Source organism: Odocoileus virginianus, chromosome 2 (assembly GCF_023699985.2).
Source record: "Odocoileus virginianus isolate 20LAN1187 ecotype Illinois chromosome 2, Ovbor_1.2, whole genome shotgun sequence".
Lineage (NCBI taxonomy): Eukaryota > Metazoa > Chordata > Mammalia > Artiodactyla > Cervidae > Odocoileus > Odocoileus virginianus.
Genome location: NC_069675.1, coordinates 24,150,591 through 24,170,445, shown reverse-complemented (window position 1 = coordinate 24,170,445; position 19,855 = coordinate 24,150,591). Strand labels below are relative to the sequence as shown.

Here is a 19,855-nt window from a genome sequence, read left to right as displayed (position 1 = left end):
TGCGGGCAATTTCCCCCACCCCAGGGGCGTTTGGCAATGTCTGGAGACATTTTTGTTTGTCCCAACTGGGGAGAAGATATTGGCATCTAATTGGGAGATGCCATAAATGTGCTAAACATCCTACAATGCAAAGGACAGCCCCCCACAACAACTTTCCACCCAAAATGTCAATGGTACCAAGGTTGAAAACCCTTTATTTAAAGGAAAAACTGTGGCTAGTTTACATCTCGTGGCCCCTTGGGGCTAACCCTGGGAAGAAGCTATGCTACAGATAGCAGATCTGAGGATGGAAAAGACAGGGTCTGTGACGACACCACCAGGTCACAAGCTCATCCTGCCTCTGGGCATCCAGTTACATAAGTTTCACTTTCTCATTGTTAAGCCACTGTTTAACTGGTTCAGTTCAGTTCAGTCGCTCAGTCGTGTCCGACTCTTTGCGACCCCATGAACCGCAGCAGGCCAGGCCTCTCTGTCCATCACCAACTCCCGGAATCCACCCAAACCCATGTCCATCAAGTCGATGATGCCATCCAACCATCTCATCCTCTGTCATCCCCTTCTCCTCCTGCCTTCAATCTTTCCCAGCATCAGGGTCTTTTCCAGTGAGTCAGCTCTTCGCATCCAGTGGCCAAAGTATTGGAGTTTCAGCCTCAGCATCAGTCCTTCCAGTGAACACCCAGGACTGGTTTCCTTTAGGATGGACTGGTTGGATCTCCTTGCAGTCCAAGGGACTCTCAAGAGTCTTCAACAGTACAGTTCAAAAGCATCAATGCTTCAGTACTCAGCTTTCTTCAGAGTCCAACTCTCACATCCATACTTGACCACTACTAGAAAAACCACAGCCTTGACTGGACGGAACTTTGTTGGCAAAGTAATGTCTCTGCTTTTTAATATGCTATCTAGGTTGGTCATAACTTTCCTTCCAAGGAGTGGGCGTCTTTTAATTTCATGGCTGCAATCACCATCTGCAGTGACTTTGGAGCCCAGAAATATAAAGTCAGCCTCTGGTTCCACTGTTTCCCCATCTATCTGCCATGAAATGATGGGACCAGATGCCATGATCTTAGTGTTCTGAATGTTGAGCTTTAAGCCAACTTTTTCACTCTCCTCTTTCACTTTCATCAAAAGGCTCTTTAGTTCTTCTTCACTTTCTGCCATAAGGGTGGTGTCATCTGCGTATCTTAGGTTATTGATATTTCTCCTAGCAATCTTGATTCCAGCTTGTGCTTCCTCCAGCCCAGAGTATCTCTTGATGTACTCTGCATATAAGTTAAATAAGCAGGGTGACAATATACAGCCTTGACGTACTCCTTTTCCTATTTAGAACCAGTCTGTTGTTCCATGTCCATTTCTAACTGTTTAACTGGGGTCCCTATTGTTTGCACCCATGAGCACCTTGATAAATTAGGAAAGAGATTATTTGTGTAACATAACAGGTTAGGCTAATAGAAACATATAAAACTACATTCTAAGCAGAGAATACACATTCACAAAAATTGACCATAGACTAAGCTGCAAAGGAAATTTTAACACATCCCCCATTCCCAAATAATACATAGACCATCTTCAGTCACCACAATGCAATAAAATTAGAAATTACAAACAAAATGATAACTGAACAAAACACAACAAAAACCCCTCAAACCAATCATGTATCTAAAAAATGTAAACACACTTGTAAATAATACGAATAAAAGAGACAACAGGACCAGAACCAAGATTTCCAAATAACTAGTACAATTCATGATCTAGCCCTCATGTTTGTTCTTAAACATTTGCTGAACTATATGAAAGGGAGGGAAAATGGGAGAAAGACAGAGACAGATCAAGGTAAGCTCAGATAGGATCGGCTGGAGAAAAAACTTCTGTTCATTGAGAGATTGAAGAGATCAGACTGTTAGCAGCAGTCAGACTCAGTAAAGCCTAGACGCGTCTACTGATTTTAGTGACCTGGGCAGGCAGCTGCCATCCAGGCGAGACCAAAGCCAGGCATCAGCGACCAGGAGAGGCTCTGATGAGCTCTGGTCCTAAGGCAGAGACGGCTTCTCACACCATGGTGCAATGAGCTTCTTTGTGCAGAGGGGAGAGATGGCTGCTGTGAGTAGGTAAGATCCAGAAACTAGAAGGAACTCACAGGTCAGTAACTGGAAGCAGTCCAGATGACTGTGACCAAGCAATACCAGAACATGCAGATAAAATTTGAATTGTTGGAATTCAGATAAAATTTGAATTGTTGAAATTCAAATAAGATTTGAATTGTTGAAAATCAATAAAAATTTATTTTCTGAACATTGGATCAAATGGTGCCCAATACCCAAGCTAGGAGGCTTACCAACTGAATTGACATGGTGTTTTATCTATGCAGCACAAACTAAATGGCATACTTTACAGAAACCATGTAGCAAATTATCTAGCCTGTATTTAAGGTTCATCTGGATAGTTCAGACCTCAGACAATCAATTGTAACCTCAATTATCCATGTTGTTTGACTAGTTAGGTTAAAATGAGAGTATGTTTCTGTTTTGTTAATAAGTTCATTTGTATGTCTTTTTTTTAAGATTCCACATACAAGTGGTATTATACGATATTTCTCTTTGTCTGACTTACTTCACTCAGTATGACAGTCTCTAAATTCATACAAGTCCCTGCATTATTTTATTCCTTTAATGGCTGTGGAATATTCCATTGTATATATGTACCACATCTTCTTTCTCCATTCTTCTGTCGATGAACATTTAGTTTGCTTCCATGTCTTGGCTATTGTAAACAGTGCTGCAATGAACATTGGGGTGCATGTATCCTTGCAAACCATATTTTTCTCCAGATACATGCCCAGAAGTAGAATCGCGAGATTGTATGGTAGCTCTATTTTTAGTTTAAGAACTTCCATACTGTTCTCCTCAGTGGCTGTACCAATTTACATTCCCTCCAACAGTGCAAAAGGGTTCCCTTCTCTCCACACACTCTCCAGCGTTTATTATTTGTGATGGTTTTGATGATAGCCATTCTAACTAGTGTGAGATGATATCTCATTGTAGTTCTTATTTGCATTTCTCTGATAATTAATGATGTTGAACATCTTTTCATGTGCCTCTTGGCCATCTGTATGTCTTCTTTAGAAAAGCGTCTATTTAGGTCTTTTACCCATTTTTTAATTGGGTTATTTTTAATGATATTAGGCTGTTTGTAAATTTTGTAGATGGTTACCAGGGGCGGGGGAAGGGTGGTGGGGAGGGATAGTTAGGGAGTTTGGGATTGGCAGGTACACAGTGCTATATTTGAAATGGATAACCAAGGAGAACCTACTGCATAGCACATGTAGCTCTGCTTAGTGTTATGTGGCAGCCTGGATGGGAGGGAAATTTGGAGGAGAATGGATACATGTATATGTATAGCTGAGCCCCTTTGCTCTTTACCTAAAACTATCACATTATTCTTTGGCTATACCCCAATATAAAATAAAGAGGTTTTAAAAAATATTATATAACCGATGGGAAAAGAATTTGAGAAAGAATAGATGTATGTGTATGTATAACTGAATCACTTTTCTGTACACCTGAAACTAATATAACATTGTTTATCAACTGATGCTGCTGCTAAGTCGCTTCAGTCGTGTCCGACTGTGCAACCCCATAGACGTCAGCCCACCAGGCTCCCCCATCCTTGAGATCCTCTGGGCAAGAACACTGGAGTGGATTGCCATTTCCTTCTCCAATGCAGAAAAGTGAAAGTGAAGTTGCTCAGTCCTGTCCGATTCTTAGCGACCCCATGGACTGCAGCCTACCAGGCTCCTCTGTCCATGGGATTTTCCAGGCAAGAGTACTGGAGTGGGGTGTCATTGCCTTCTCCAGTTTATCAACTAGACTCCCATATAAAATAAAAAGTTTAAAAAATAAGACGCAGAATAACCGTCATTGTTTTCCTTGAACTACATATCACAACATCTGTTGGGCTGAAATCATGGAGTTTTTTGGGTTTTGTTTCCCCTTTTAGTGGGAATTCATTCATGTCTTTATCCACGCACCCACCCACCCTTCCATTTAACAAACATCCAACGCAAACCTCACACATCCTAGATCCTTGGTGTTTCATGTGTCATTGTTTAAATCTCCTCTGCTTACTTGTAGATGAGAAAGATAAAGAAGATGATTTGAGTTTTGGTGCCAAACAAGATTCTAGAAAGAAACACTCAGCAAAAAAAAAAAAAAAAAAAGTTCTAAATAAATAACTAAAAAGAAAAAGGAGGGAGAAAGGGAAGGGGGTGCGTGGAGAGGAAACAGGAGGCTCCCAGCGAGGGAGGGCAGGAATCTTGTTTGCTACCTGACTGGGTTTTCTTTTTCTTTCTTTTTTTTTTCTGACTGGGTTTTCATTTGCACCAGGAGCGCTGTGACTGAGGATGCTGAGAAAACCCGCCCACCCTACGTAGCAGGGAGGGGCCAAGATGGGATGGGGAACAGGAATCGGAGGAGTTTCGAATTTCTTAAACTCTCCAGTCTAGATTCTGGTGTCAGCTCTGTTCCTTTTCCCGCCCCCCGCCCCCGCCACCACCACCTCCCCTCCCGGCCCTCTTCCAACACTTGCAATCTTCCCAAGAATTCTGAGTCTGGAAGAAAGAGAAGAAAGCTGGTGTCCAATTGGCCTTCCCCGCCTCCGCAGCCACACAGGCAAGGATCGCGTCTCCGCCTGCTCGCGAGGATCCGGGCTAGCGGCTCTTACCCTAGGCTGGAATCATCAGCGCATTAGGTTTGTCCGCCCTCCTCACCTCACCTCAGATTCCCGGCCCCAGTGCCCGGTTCTGCATCTGTGAAACTCCTCGTAAACTGTGGTGTGATTTGAGTATGCCCCAAGACACAAAAGGAGCTCAGAACAGCGCCAGGCACCCTGTCGGCGCTCTGCCTGCCACCTGCGAGTGTAGGTGAGGGGCGAGGCCCCAAGCCCGGCCTGGCGGGTCCCTGTCTAGCATCACGGCCTCCCAGCATTGCGCTCCCCGCCCCTCCTCCGTCCTCTCTCCAACCAGTCACTGACAGAGCCGAGAAATGGCACCTGCGGGCTCTGGCCTGACCTCTGTCCTAGTGACCGGACAGGGGACTAACATCAATCGGGGCCTGTGGTGGCCGCTGTGCAACCCCGACATTCCCAGTCTACAGATGAGGAAACTGAGGCCTCAATCCAGTGTCAGCAACCCAGTGATCAGGCGCTTGGGTTTCCAAACCCGCCTTCTCCTCCTTACAGGATTTCTTTGGGGTTCTCCCTGCGTCCCAGGCGGAAAGTCTGGGGGCAAGGGACCAGGAAGGTTCTGGATCCCGTGTCCTAAGCCTGGATCGGGCACTCCACTCTCACGCGGGTGGAGCCCGGGATGTGGCCAGCGGCCCGGTTGGGCGACACCGAGCGCGAGGTGGGGGGTGGGGGGTTCCAGACCAAAGTCCGAGAGGGGCCGCGACGAGTACCGGTTGTTGCCCCGCCCTTTGACCCTCAGGATGCTTATTAACCAGGCGGCCAATAGGTGGCCGGGCAGAGACGCGCCCCTCCGACGGAGCGGAGGACACGGCTCAGGAGTGCGGCCCCCGGGAGACCATGGAGCGCCCAGTGAAAGTGAAGGCGTGGGTGGAGGAGAACCGGGGCTCCTTCCTGCCCCCCGTCTGCAACAAGCTCCTGTGAGTCCCGCGCACGCCCCCACCCTCCCGCCCTCTGTTCTCACCTCCTCGCCATCCTCCAACTGCTCCCCTCAACCTCCCGTTCCGAGTTCCTCCACCCAGAAGCTAGCTGAAAGGGGGATGCCATCCTCGTGGTGTTCATAGGAGGGTGAGGACGGACTGTTCCGGGTTTCGCCACCCTCCTCTGTTCCTCTTTCTGGGGACTGCATGGAAACTGTGGCCTTGCATTCTGAGGAAGCTGGGTGACCGACCCAGACGAGAGAGATGCAGGTGCTCCTTCCAGGGCTGAGAAGCAGCACTCCAAACCCCACTGATTCTCAGAAATTGGGGGGCGGGGAGGTTGATGCCCCAGAATTATAGTAGAACCGAGGTCTGGGAACCGCCCAGTATTACTCCCCTACTGGGTCCAGGGTGAAGTCAGAGGGTCAGCTCCTGGGGCAGGCTCTCTGGTGCTCTTCCTGGCCCCCTCTGCAGCTGGGCACACACACAGACTTCCACCAGGCCTCCCTAGCCACCTCTGCCCCCAGCACCCAACAGGGCTGACCCTGGTCCAGTACAGTCTTCCTCCAGCTGAGGTCTCAGGCCGTCCCTGTGGCCTCTTCACCTCCTTCCCCTTCAATCACCCGGATGGTGGGCCCTTCTGTGCTCCCCAGCTCCAGGGTCACAGTCTTGTGTTTGCTGGGTCCACAGAACATCAACCAGGTAGCTTTTCAAGCCACCCAGCTCCAATCACTAACATCTTGGCTAGTTGGAGACTACCAGGTGTTTTCATATCATCTCATATAATTCTCCCAGTAGCCCTATGAGGTGGGATTTGTTTTTCTTAATATTTATTTATTTGGCTGTGCTGGGTCTTGGTTACAGCACTTGAGATCTGTGGCATGCAGGATCCAGGTCCCTGCCCAGAGATTGAACCCAGGCCCCTGCCCTGGGAGCATGGAGTCTTAGTCACTAGGCCACGAGGGAAGTCCTAGTCTAGGGTGGGAAATCTTAACAAGGAACTTTCCCAATGTCACAAAGCTAGTGTGGGGCAGGGCCCAAGCCCATGCAAGAGTTTGACTCCAAAGTCCATCCTCTTGTGACTGCGCAATACTGCAGTAACAGTCAACATCCCCCACCCCCAAACCTTGTCTCTTCTAGTACTTTTGTCACCCCGAACTCTCCCCTCCACTTCATCTCTCTCCATAGTCTCACTTCAGTCCTCCACCTCCTCCCCCTCATGGTGACTCACATTCATCCGCTCCTCTCCAGGCCCACGCCGCTGCTGTGGTTCCATGCTCATCACCCTGGGCACTCCCAGGCTGCACCAGCCTCCAGGCCCCCACCGCGCTCTCCAGCACTGCCCTGATATTAGTAACCACAAAGTACAGGTCCTCCCTTCACTCATTCAGCAGATGTGAGCCTGTGAGCACCAACCACATGCCAGGCACAGTTCTGGACCCCGGAGGTAGACAGGAAGACAGTGACGGAAGCCCCTTCCTGCTGAAGCGGACATTCTGGTGGGAGGAGGCAGCCAACACATAGAAACAAACAAGGGGTGCAGGTAGGCAGGCAGGCAGATGTGGGGAGCCCCAGAGCAGAAGGAAGGGGGAAGCCCACTAGGGCTGCTGTGTCCCCTCGTGCTGTGAGGGAGACGCTGCTCCGAGCTTCTCCTTGATGCCGGAGGTTCGGCTGCAGTCTTTGCATTCCTTGCTTCTGCAGCATCACTCCGCTCTCTGCCTTTATCTCCACATGGCATTCTCCTCATAAGTGTGACTGTATCTAAATCTTCCAGTCTTCCAGACACCAGTCATATTAGGTTAGAGCACTCCCCCCACCCCATGCCAGTATGATCTCATCATAGCTTAACTAATTAAACCTGCAATTACCCTAGTTCCCAATTAGGTCATATTCTGCGGTTCTGGGGTTAGGATTTCAACATATGAATGAATATAAGGCAGAGGAAACATAGGAAGCTGCTGGAAGGTTGCTTTTATTTATCTGGCTGTGCCAGATCTTAGTTGCTGCATGTGGGATCTAGTTCCCTGACCAGGGATCAAGCCCAGATCCTCTGCATCGGGAGCGTGGCGTCTTAGCCACTAGATCATCGGGGAAGTCCCGAGGCTTAAGGGTTTTGAGCAGAGGAAGGACATGAGCACACACACAGTCACAGACACACACACACCCAGACCCTTGGATGCACATGCAGATGAAAATGGAGACTCTCAGGGACAGTGACACAGAAATAGCCCTCTCCCTCTCCCAAGTGTACCCAGGCCTCCTCCAGACCCCCCACAGGCCCCTGCAACCCTCCTGTCCTCTCCATGAGCCAGTTCAGGATCTCACCTCCCTCATCCATTGCAGGCACCAGAAGCAGCTCAAAATCATGTTCGTGGGGGGTCCCAACTCCAGGAAGGACTACCACATCGAGGAGGGTGAGGAGGTAGGCCTGCGGACTGCCCCCTCCCCTGACCCAGCCCTGAGCGAGGGTTACTTCCCCTGCCGGGACCAGAGCCTGTGGATGGGGGAAAGGGGGCACAACAGAAACCCTGGTGCGAAACTGCTGCCTGGAAGTTGTGGGCACCAGTGACTCCCTTGACAGCTCCATCCTTGAAGGAATCCTGCTGGAGAAGCCACAGGAAAGAGCCCAGGCTTTGCGGGTGTGAGAGGCTCCAGCTGTTGGGCATCAGCCCCCGGACACAGGCGCCATCCATGGTCCAAGGGGATGCCCAAGTCCCTTCACCCCCACACCTGAATAATGCAAGATTGGCCTCCAAAATGGGACCCAGATGCTGAGAGGGACCTGGGGCTCCACCCTGTTCCCAGGAGCCGAGTTCTCTGGGAAGGGTTAGGACTGGGAGGGCCCCCTCCTTATCTAGCAGGTACAAGGCACATCAGTTGCTGGGAGCTATCTGATGAACGGGTGGGCAGGTGAGAGGGGGGATTTGTACTGAATACCCTTTTGTACCTTGAATTTTGAGCTGTGTTTCTCTACTACCTACCCCAAAGTGAGTAAACAAAAGTAAATCAAAAGTAAAAAGATGGGTCCCCTTGAGAGACACAGATGGGTTCCCAGCTCTTAGAATCTCTGGTGTCAAAGGATCGTCATGGTCAGGGGGCACCTATCTTCCCAGAGGACCTGCTGCTAGGGTCAAGGTCCAGGGTTCAGCTTGGTCACCAGACTCCACCCCACCCACTCTGGTGGACGACTATCCACTGAGGGGTCCAAACCAAGCCCTGACTGCTGGATTGCTAGCTGGTGAGGAGGGATGACCTGAGCAGGTGTCTCGCTCTGGAAGGACGCTCAGGTGGCTGGGAGGAATTTGGCCAGAGGTTGTTTTTGATGGCTTGGTTCCACCTAAGGTGAGGGAGAGTGCCAGCCGCAGGTCAAACCCTGGCAGCCACAGGACTGAGTGTCAGTGTGTCTGCTGTCCCTGCCTGCCCTCACTCAGCTGGAACAAAGGAGACTCCAGGGGCCAGGCTTCTTCCCAGGGAGGGGAGGGGAGCCACTGAGCTGAATTTTTCACCTGGCTGACCTCAGGCCTCTGCCTTTCGGGTGCCCAGGCTTCACCCACCACACGCGCTCCACTTACCCCAGTCCTTCCCTCGGGGCGAGCAGGTGCAAGAGAGCCTGGGCTGGGAGTCAGGTGGACCTGGAGTCCGCCTCTTACCAACCACATGATTTGGATGGGCTTTCTTGATAGCTCAGTTGGTAAAGAACTCACCTGCAATGCAGGAGACCCCAGTTTGATTCCTGGGTTGGGGAGATCCCCTGGAGAAGGGAAAGGCTACCCACTGCAGTATTCTGGCCTGGAGAATTCCATGGACTGTATAGACCATGGGGTCACAAAGAGTCAGACATGACTGAGCGACTTTCACTTTCACTTTCTTTCACCTCCCATCACCAGGGGGGTCCTCTGGTAGTGGAGTGGTAAAGAATCCGCCTGCCAATGCAGGAACTGCAGGAGACTTGGGTTTGACACCTGGGTCAGGAAGATCCTTGGAGTAGGAAATGGCAACCCACTCCAGTATTCTTGCCTGGGAAATCCCATGGACAGAGGAGCCCGGCAGGCTACAGTCTACAGGGTCACAGAGTCAGACACGACTGAGCAGACATGCACGCCACCTCTCTGAGCCTGTGTGAGTTTCCTTGCAGCTGATGGGGGACATCAGCCCCTGCCTGGTGGAAGGAGTGGGGGTGCTTGGATTCTCTGCACCCTCAGCCTCTCTCTGGCCCCGCCTGCCTGTAAGGCCTTTCCAGGCTGTGCAGGCCAGATTTGATTCAGCAGCTGCTAGAGCCTGTACAGTTAATCTTCCAGTTAGCCCCAGGCCCCAAACATCATTTACTTCCAAATAGAGCATCGTTCCTTTTGGATTGCCCGTGGCTGTTTGGGATTTTCTGCTGTTCAGAATCTGCACCTCTGCTGATGAGGCCCGTCCCTCATCATAGGTTGTGTTGTTTAGTCGCTCAGTCGTTTCTAACTCATTTGTGAACCCGTGGACTGTAGCCCACCAGGCTCCTCTGTCCATAGAATTTTCTAGGCAAGAATACTGGAGTGGGTTGCCATTTCCTCCTCCAGGGGATCTTCCTGACCCAGGGATCGAACCCGAGTCTCCTGCATTGGCAGGTGGATTCTTTACTGCTGAGCCACCAGGGAACACCCCCACCCACCACTGCCCACCCATCACAGGGCAGGCCTCTAAAATTCCACTTCCTTTCCATGTTTTTGTTTAATGGCCACTAATACCTTGTAGCCTGCCAGAAAGGGCTTGACTTTGGCCCAGACCATCACTCCAACCCCACACCCCCACTCCTGTTTTCCGTGATATTTGCAGGGCCTGGGCTATGGCCATCTCCCTAGAATTCTCTAGGCCCTTCCTCCTCTCCCTCCAACCATGAAAGGACATCCCCCCACATACATACACATAGAGGCTTTCTCCTAGCTGAGGGGGTTTGGGGGAGTTTGCAGAACTGTTCCCTAAGAGAGATTGATAGGTTTTTTCTTATTTGTTTTAAATAACTTACATGAATTCTATTAAATAATAAGAGTAAAGATTGTTAATTGAAGAAAATGTGCAGAATACAGAAAAGACAAATGTAAATATGTACCTCATTCATAATCCCACCACTCATGGGGCACCGTGAACACCGCCTGGTTTATACATGTATTATACACTATGGAATTAGAATTCTCAGACATGACTTAGTGAATACACAACAACAATAAATAGAATCCTGCTGGGTGTCGCTTTGAATCTTGCTTTAACTGGATAACTTTAGCATTTTTCCATTTCACTGACAGTTATGCAAAAACATAGCTTTTTTTAAAAAATTTTTTTAATTTTTTTATTTATTTATTTTTTTCCATTTATTTTTATTAGTTGGAGGCTAATTACTTTACAACATTGCAGTGGTTTTTGTCATACATTGAAATGAATTAGCCAAAAACATAGCTTTTAATGGCTGCATAATGTTCCATATTTTGTCTCTGTCCATAAAATAATGCGATTTCCCCTCTTGTTATTATTAGCATTAGTTTTTCTATTCTTTCCATCACTAATATTAATAGCTAGAGATTACGGAGTGCTAACTATGTATTGGCTATCTTTGTATACAGCATCCTGGACAACATTCTGAGTAGATAGTGTCATTTTATAGATAAAGAAATGGAGGCATAGAAAGACTGACTGAATTGGCCAAAGGTACATGGTGACTGGCTGAGCTGCCCAGCCTTAACTACCTTAAACTACCACACACTGTGATAAAACAGCCATGTTTGTCCACCACAAGGCAGGTGCATTTCTGACTCACTGAAGCCACTTTTCTAGAGATGGAATGACTAGGTCAAGTTCAGCATGAAAGGTCTGGCATCCCAAGAAACCCTTATAGAGGCATGAGCTGTGAAGGCTCTTTCTGCCCTTTGCCACATTGCCCTTCAGGGACGTTGCGTCAGCTTGCCCGTGTGTCAGACTGCAAAGTCACATTTCTCTAGTTTTCCTGAGCCCACTTAATTTCTCTTAGTAGACTCTGGGGCAAGAACCTCTATCTCCTCTAAGTCCTTACATGATAATAGTAATTGTTATTATTAATAACAACCCCTCAACTATTTGGCTGGGGTTTTTAACACCCATGCAATGTGTGACTGGTAGAGAGAAAATATGTCTTCCTCCTCGTCCTCCCAGTGCCAGGGGTGATCTCAGTAAACACGTTAATCAGGGACTCAGGGTGCAAGAGGACAGGTGCAGCAGGAGCCCCGCAGCACCACCCGCTGCACCCCAGGGAGACAGCAGGAAATGAGGGCTTCCATCCTCAAAGCACCGCCCCCCCCCCCCCCCATTCATCCCGGCTCCCAGGAGTGAGCACATTTCCATGGCCAGCCGATCTCCAGAGGGGTTTGGACCAGCCCAGCCCCTTTCCAGGGCCTCACTGTGGCCAGAGGAGCCAGCACGGGCTCCAGAGCTACACTCAGGTCCGCACGGCTACTCCAGGACTAACTGTGTAAAACCTGGAGCAAGTCACTTCACTCTCCAAGCCTTTCTTTTTTCTTTTTTGCAAAATGGGGCTGACAATATTTTTGGAGGTTGTTATAAAGAGTTCTGATAATGTTCAGGCATACCTCAGAGATAGTGCAGGCTCGGTTCCAGACCACTAAAAGAGAGCAAATATTTCAATAAAGTGAGCCATGTGAATTTTTTGGTTTCCTACCGCATGTAAATATTTATAATATGCTGTAGTCTATTAAGTGTGCAATTGTATTATGTCTAAAAAAACAATATATATACCTTAATTTAGAAATAATACTGTTGGGAAAATGGTATCAATAGATTTGCTCGAGGCAGGGTTGTCACAAACCTTCAATTTGTTAAAAAAAAAAAAAGAAAAAGGCAATATCTGGGAAATGCAATAAAGCACAGCACAATAAAATAAGGTCTGTCAGTCACGTGCTTGCCCAGCCCCTGGGACACAGTCAAGGGGTGGTTCTCCTTACCTGGGCGATGAGTTCCTAAATTATCCAGTGGGCATCTCAGCCAGCCTCCTGCCCCCACGCCAGACACCACCTATGGTGTCCTGGGTATCTTGATCATCACTTTAATGTGAAAGTATTACCCTCACGTGTCCCCAGCACTTTTATCTATGGCCTGTGTCAGGGGAAGCCGGGGCCTCAGTCAGGAGTGACCAAGCTGCTCATAAACTCTGAGGCCTTCGGGAAGTTTCTCAGGTTTTCTGGGGAGAACTCAGGCCAAAGACCCGGAAGAGGGAGTGGGGAGGTCAGAGTCTGTCCGCTGTCCTGTCTCACAGGTGTTTTACCAGCTGGAGGGGGACATGCTTCTCCGAGTCCTGGAGCGAGGAAAACACCGGGATGTGGTCATTCGGCAGGGAGAGGTGAGGCTGCGCCCTGGAACAGGAGCCCACGGTGTCCACTCTCCTGGCTTTGGTGGAGTCTTGGCCTCCCAGCCTTTCCTGCCCTCCCACCTGCCCGACCTGCCTCAGCCCCACCCTCAGGCACTTCCTCATGCCCACCTCAGCCCAGCCTGACATCCTCTCTGGTTCCTGGGGTAGGGGCTGGGCAGAGAGGGTGCGGGGCCGGACTGTGGTCAGCTGGGGAGGCCCCGGGGCGCTGCAGCACTGAGGCCTCCGTGGGGACTGTAACCCTGCTGGCACCTTGTCCCCACCCGTGCAGATCTTCCTCCTGCCTGCTGGGGTCCCCCACTCTCCGCAGAGGTTTGCCAACACAGTGGGGCTGGTGATTGAGCGGAGGCGGCTGAAAACGGAACTAGATGGGCTCAGGTAAATGGGTCAGATCGGGGGTCTGGGGCAGAGTTAGAGGGGCAAGCAGCAGGGGAAAGGATTCCAGACAGACCCAAGAAAGCCACTCAACCACCACTGAGAGGGTTGGTGGCCATGGAGATCCTACATTTGCTGGCAGATGGGGAAGGATATGGGTAGGTAGCAGGGTGGGTCTGATGATGCAGGGGAGGGTGTATTCTCTGTGAACCCCTGGGAGCCCATTAACCTGATACCTTATGGCCAGGCCCAGAACGAGTGGAATCTTAGTTCCCTGACCAGGGATCAAAGCCACACCCCCTGCATTGGAAGCATAGTCTTAAACATTGGATGCCCAGGGAAGTCCCAGAACCCATGCTTTCTGAACTGAAGTCTGCTGGGAAGGGCAGGGTGGGAATGGGGGCGGGATGCCAAAATCATACTCCAGGGCAGCCTAGAACACTGCTGCTTCTCCCAGCCTCCAATTCCAGAGTTTAGTCAGTTTAGTGCAACCCTCTCTGCTTGTTTCTCTACCCCAGCTCATTCCACACCCAGCGCTGACATTTGTATAACATTTGCAATCTGTCGGGCACCACTTTATGTTTATTCCTTTAATCCTCACAACGATCCTATCACCTTATCCAGTGGGTACTGTTATCCTCTCTGCTCGACAGACGAAGAAATCGAGCCCAGGGAAGTTGAGTTTGCTAGAAAGTGGCCAAGTTGGAACTACAGGGAAACACAAAGTTTGGGCCGGGCCGGACAAGATGGCAGTGTGAGTCAGCACCTAGGAGGGGACGAACGTGGGTGCAGCTGTGTTTCTACAGCTGAGGTCACATCTGGTTCCAATCAGTTACCTGATTAATATCCCCTGAAAGGAGGACTAAACTTGTGGCTCATTCTTCCAAAAGCTAAGCAATTTTTGAGGTATTTTTTAACTAAGAAAATTAAAATTTCCCAACAAGCTACTGAAATCAGGATACTTTGCCCCACATCTTCTGTTATAAAGGACATTTTAAAAATGCTTCCCTCTTTTATAATTACCAAAGTCCTACAGGTTTGTCCTTGAAATCTGGAAAAGTACAAGAAAGCAAAATGAACAAAATTAAAATCACTTTCGGGAAAAGGGTAAATTTTATAGTATGTGAATGATATCTCAATAAAACAAAAATAAAGAGAAAACACACAGAAAAAAAGTCATCCCACCAAAAAATTCTAACAAAGCACTTTCTATCTCATCTTTTTTCCATGCATATCTGTTCCTTACAACATTGTAGTTTTATTGCAAGTATGGGTTTGAGTTTTGTTTTTACATTAAAAAAAACAACTCATGAGTACTTCTCATACTATTAAATGCTTTGCAAAAACCACAATGTTAATGACTGCATGCAAACCTACTGCAGAATAGTCTTGCAGAAATAGCTGCCTGGCCTTAAATGTGAAAATAAAATTTTCAGTGGGGCTTTATATAGGGAGTCTTTAGTAATGGAGAGGACAGCATCTTCGGGAACATTTTTACAGCAAAGTCAATAACAGATTTCATCTGCTTTTGACCTTTAATAAAAGCCAGGGGCTCAACATTAAAATGCTACTCTGAAGGCAATTCCTGGAGGGCATTGAGGTCCAGTTATGAGACTTTCTGGTAGCCAGCTCCATCCCAGGATAGAACTTAGGGTGTCAGGCAGGGTGGATGCACTGTGTGTCTATGAACCATTGTCCGTAAGCAGAACCACTTCTCTTTTTGGGGGGAGCTGAAGAGCAGAGCTGGCCTGGTCCTGGGAGCTAAGTTTGGGGATCAGGCATTCAGTCAGTAGATGCACTGCCTACAACAGGGTCCTGAGGCCCGGCCCCGGTCTGCCAGATACTCCTCAGGCCAGTGGAGTTGCCTGCCAAGCTGGGTTGGGGGCCTGGGCGGGCTTCAGGGAGTCTTGTGCCCACGCTCAAGTCACTCAGTTGAGTCCGTGGGTTTTATGGGGTCTTTGTGGCCCTGTGGATTGCAGCCTGCCAGGCTCCTCTGCTCATGGGGTTCTCCGGGCACAGGAAGCCTGCTAGAGACATATGGTCCTTCCTCTGGAGAAGAGACACAGCACTTTGCTCTGTTTCTCAAAGGCATCCATGACCCCAAAAGGAGAAGGACCCCTCCCATCTGGGGGGCATCTGTGGCATGCTGGATCCTTGAGGTTTCATGTGCTCTGACCTAGACTGCCAGCAGGCCAGTGGGAATCCAGCCACAGGGCCGGAATCAGACTCAGCCCCAGCTTCTTCTTTTGGAAAAACACTTGTCACTGATGCTGTCTAGGCTTCTAGGACTGTCTCCAATCTGTCTTGTTTTGGCCACTAACAGGTTGTGTAATCCCAGGCAAGTTGCGTAGTTTCCCCCTGAACCTCAGCGCTCTATCTGCTTGGCAAATGGTATTTTTTGGCGAACCAGGAAGAGCTATGGGAGTGGGGTGGATAACAGCCCTCCCACGCTGGGGCCACACAGGGCCTCCAGGGAGAGTTGGGTGTGGGTGGGCGCATTGGCCACTAGGTCGCGCTAACAGGATGTAACAGGTGGTCAGCTCGGTGGAGCCAGCTGGGCCTAGTTGTCCACAAGCAGAGCCAGGCCTGAGGGAGGCTGCCCTGCAACGCCCAGGTGGAGAGCTGGGTGCCTGTCCTTTGTTCTGGCAGGTACTACGTAGGGGACACCACGGATGTCCTGTATGAGAAGTGGTTCTACTGTGAGGACCTCGGCACGCAGTTGGCCCCCATCATCCAGGAGTGAGCCCCCAGCCCCTGCCCCTTGCCCTCCTGAGGTCCTGTGCTCTTGCCGGGGGCAAGCAGACCCAGCCCAGCAGGGCTCTGGGGGGTATCCACCAGCCTGGAGTAATGATGCCCAGGATTTAGGGAGAAAGTCTGCCCCTCCCAGGATGGAAGGGCCCCAGATTGGAAAGCTCCACCCTTGTGGAGTGGAGGCAGGGGAAAGGAGTGTGGATATACAGCAGATCATGTGAGGGTGCCATGAGTGTGTGTGGGCTCCTGCACTTCGGAGTGTGTGTGTGTGTGTGTGTGTGTGTGTGTGTGTGCGCGCGCGCGCGCGCACACACACATGTGTCTTTAGCCCCCTCCTCCTCCTCCTCCTTTGTCCCTGCAGGTTCTTCAGCTCTGAGCAGTACAGAACGGGAAAGCCCAACCCTAGTGAGGCCCCTGGGAACCATCTTTCTCTCTCTCCCTCCCCTGACTTTTTCCAGGGAAGGGTGGGTCTTGGCCCTGGTACCAGAGTCTCCTTTTGAGTACTCTGCCCTGTACTCAAGGCACAAGAAGATGGCATGAAATATACCCCCATCCCTACTTGGTGCCTGGGCTGGAGACAAAGCCCATTCCAATGACTGGGAGCTGGGACCCCTGGGAACCAGGCCTGCTGGGACTGGGTGGGCAGAGCCAGGGGACACTGACCACATCTGTGCCATGGGTGCAGACCAGCTGCTCAAGGAACCGCCATTCCCCCTGAGCACACGATCCGTCATGGAGCCCATGTGCCTGGAGGCCTGGCTGGATGGCCACCGCAAGGAGCTGCAGGCGGGCACGCCCCTCAGCTTGTTTGGGGACACCTATGAGAGCCAGGTAATGCAGCCTTGGGTCACCCAGGGCGTCAGCCCAGTAGCCCTGGGAGACAGGAGCTAATCACACATGGATACACACTCATACACACACAGACACACTCGTACACACACACACTCACACTCACAGGCCAGTCGCGGACACAAGCATGGGCCTTCTTGTTTCCTCCCTTACTCCGAGAATGATGGCTTTGCTGTGAGTGGAAGCCCATGGAGGCTACATGGTCCCCAGCAATCTTTCTTTGCCTTCAGAATAGGGATTAGGGGGTTGCCCCATCCACTGAGGGGTTCCTGGGAGTCTGGGGTCATCCCCCTGCCAGGACTTCTGGGCCTTTGGCCAATCATAGCCTTGGGAGCCAGGAGGGAGAGATATTTGGGGGTGAGGGTTGGGTGGAGAGTTGCACAGAGACCCAAAGCTGGTCTCCTTTCATTCAACATTTACTGAGTGTCTATTATGTTTTAGACTTTAGTAGGAAAATAAGATAGAGTCACTCCCTCAGAGTGTGTATGGCCTGATAAAGTTCATTAACAATTGCCATGATTATGTGATATGTTCTGTGGTAGAGAAGCTACAGGAAGTCATTAGACGATAAAGGAGGAACCAGGCTGTGAGGGAAGACAGGACAACTTCTTGGAGAAGGTGATGTATAAGCTGAGTTTTAAACCTATTGTAGGAGTTTGCAAAAGAAAGGGAGATGGAGAATGCATTCCAGGGGAAGGAGAAGCCTGAGTAAAGGCATGGAGGCTTGAAACAGGCTGGCATTGCAAATAGCTGAAGTTGGGGAACCAGGACAGGGTTCCCCAGGAAGTAGGGGCAGAAGGCACAACTGCTAGATGGCCAGCGTAGCAGGCAGTGCCCATGTGCGAGCAGTTCTCCTGGGCTGGGCAAGGCGCAAGGACTTATGCTAGAGACAAGAGAATTTCATCTAAGTGTTGAGCAGGGCGGGTGACCAGACTAGAGTGGTGGTTCAGAAAGATCACTGTGGCCTGTGTGAGGACCAGATCAGCAGGGCGAGTGTGGCAACGTGGAGACCTGCCAGGAGGCTCACGTTTGCTTGTGCTTTACAGCTGGTCACTGTCACATCCCTGGGAGTTTGCATTAGACACCCCTGTGGAGGGACGCTCACTGGATGCAGACCTACCCTAAGAGGCCTGGCCAGCCCAGCCCTGAGCTCACACAGGGCCATGAGAGCCAGCACGCCCCACCAAGTCCCTCCCACCCCATTCTCTCACCGCCTCCTCCTCCCCGCTTCAATTCACTCCAGCAAATATCTACTGAGGCCCACTCAGGGCTGGTAGGAGCATGGCCCACACAGCGGTTGTGGGCATCCAAGCTAATGCAGGTCAGAGAGGCTCAGCCTCCCTGTCCCTCTTGCTCATCCCCTCCCAACTCCCTCCACCTCCTTAGGTCAGACTGCAAACATCACACAGAGGAAGGGAGAAGGGCATCCTCTGGGGAGTTCACGTGTGTGCTCTGTGGCTCTGCCCTGTGCCGTGTTCACACACATGCCTAGTGTGTCCCTCGTAGGCGTGCCTCCATACAGGTCAGCAGTAGCTGTGTTGAGCATCAGAGGGAGCAGATATCCATGTGCATGTGAAGGGCAGGCATGTGTGATCCCAAATAGCAGGTGGCTGGGACGGGAAGGGGGTGGGGAGGGCCTGGGCAGCCTTCCTCTCTAAGACCAGGCCTCTGCTCTGCATACGGAAATGAGGCTGTGTTGTGGGCCCCACCCCTGCCCCACACATGGCTGGTGTCTGGGGGCCAGGTTCAAAGCCCTCTCCTACGTGGGGTAGGATGCACCAGAAAGACCTGTGTCACTTCCCATCAGGTGATGGTCCACGGACAAGGCAGCAGCCAAGGCCTGAGACAGGATGTGGACGTATGGCTGTGGCAGCTGGCAAGTGGGGTCCGGGGAGAGGGTGGCACGCCTCCTGCCTGTACCTGGGGACCGGGCTGCTCTGGGGCCTTGGATGCCCACAGTATGGACCAGTTCCCAGGGCCTCCTTGCCAAAGCTCTCTCGGGGATGCTCAGACAGGCGTTGTGGCCCAACAGGCTCCATTCACTTCTACTCCTCTTTCCTAGGATGGCTCCTCAGTGGTGACAATGGAAGGACAGCGCCTGAGCCTGACCCCTGATGACAGCCTCCTGGTGCCAGCTGGGACTCTGTGAGTCCCCAGGGAGGATCCACCCCCTGCCGTGGACCTGCCCTCCTTTCCCTGGGGTCCCAGCCTTATCTGACCCTGCCCACCTGCATCTCCACAGGTATGGCTGGGAGCGAGGGCAAGGCTCCGTAGCCCTGTCTGTGACCCAGGATCCTGCCTGCAAGAAGTCCCTGGGATGACTGATCCTCCCACTGTGGGCCCAGAGCACCCACCCTGGCCAAGTAACTCTCCCAGCCCCACTGTTCCTACGTACACTGCTGCTCAGAGACTCAGTGTCCCCTGGACTGGGCCCTGGACACGATCATCATCCACTCTCTTCCTGTCCTCTCGGCTAGGCTGCCAGGTTCCTGGGGGCCGCAGCTGTCCTTCTCCCCTAAGAGCCCTCAGCCCACTGCCCTGCGCGCTTCTGCCGGGTGGACTGCTGCCTGGGGCCGGCTCCTCACCGCCCTCCATCCACAGGCTCAGTGCAGCTCTTGCCTGCCGCCAAGAAGCCCTCAATAAAGGCTCGCTGGCCGACAAGCGCCTGCAGGTCTGCACACACACGGCCTGTGGTCTCTGCCGGACACTGAGTGCTCCCTGACTGGGTGTATGTGGGGGGTCTGGAGCACCAGCTGACCATGGACGTGTGGAAGCTCTGGGATCGAGTCCCCCTGCTTGCTTAGAGAAGTGCTCGGGCTGTGTGTGCCCCTCCATG

The 19,855-nt window shown here is 51.1% G+C and overlaps 1 protein-coding gene and 1 long non-coding RNA gene across 2 annotated transcripts; one reads left to right on the top strand and one right to left on the bottom strand.

The window, feature by feature from the left end:
* Nucleotides 1–165: 165 nt before the first annotated feature.
* On the bottom strand, nt 166–5,817 carry LOC139038590 (uncharacterized). Its single transcript, XR_011491608.1, has 2 exons — nt 5,699–5,817; nt 166–1,259 (listed from the first exon to the last, which is right to left on the bottom strand). It is a non-coding gene; the product is annotated as an uncharacterized lncRNA (long non-coding RNA).
* On the top strand, nt 5,498–19,701 carry HAAO (3-hydroxyanthranilate 3,4-dioxygenase). The gene is made up of 10 exons (XM_020870437.2): nt 5,498–5,654; nt 7,998–8,076; nt 12,934–13,017; nt 13,316–13,422; nt 16,069–16,158; nt 16,532–16,575; nt 16,856–17,001; nt 18,827–18,895; nt 19,082–19,164; nt 19,262–19,701. The coding sequence occupies exons 1-10, from the start codon at nt 5,575–5,577 to the stop codon at nt 19,338–19,340; spliced, it is 861 nt and encodes a 286-aa protein (XP_020726096.2). The 5' UTR covers nt 5,498–5,574; the 3' UTR covers nt 19,341–19,701.
* The last annotated feature ends 154 nt before the right edge of the window (nt 19,702–19,855 follow it).

Bases quoted from the DNA above. Each gene is read 5' to 3' on its own strand.
- HAAO (XM_020870437.2), top strand. From the start codon at position 5,575: ATGGAGCGCCCAGTGAAAGTGAAGGCGTGGGTGGAGGAGAACCGGGGC. The intron at 13,423-16,068 runs GTAAATGGGTCA...TTGTTCTGGCAG, and splicing joins ACGGAACTAGATGGGCTCAG to GTACTACGTAGGGGACACCA. The intron at 16,159-16,531 runs GTGAGCCCCCAG...TTGTCCCTGCAG, and splicing joins TTGGCCCCCATCATCCAGGA to GTTCTTCAGCTCTGAGCAGT.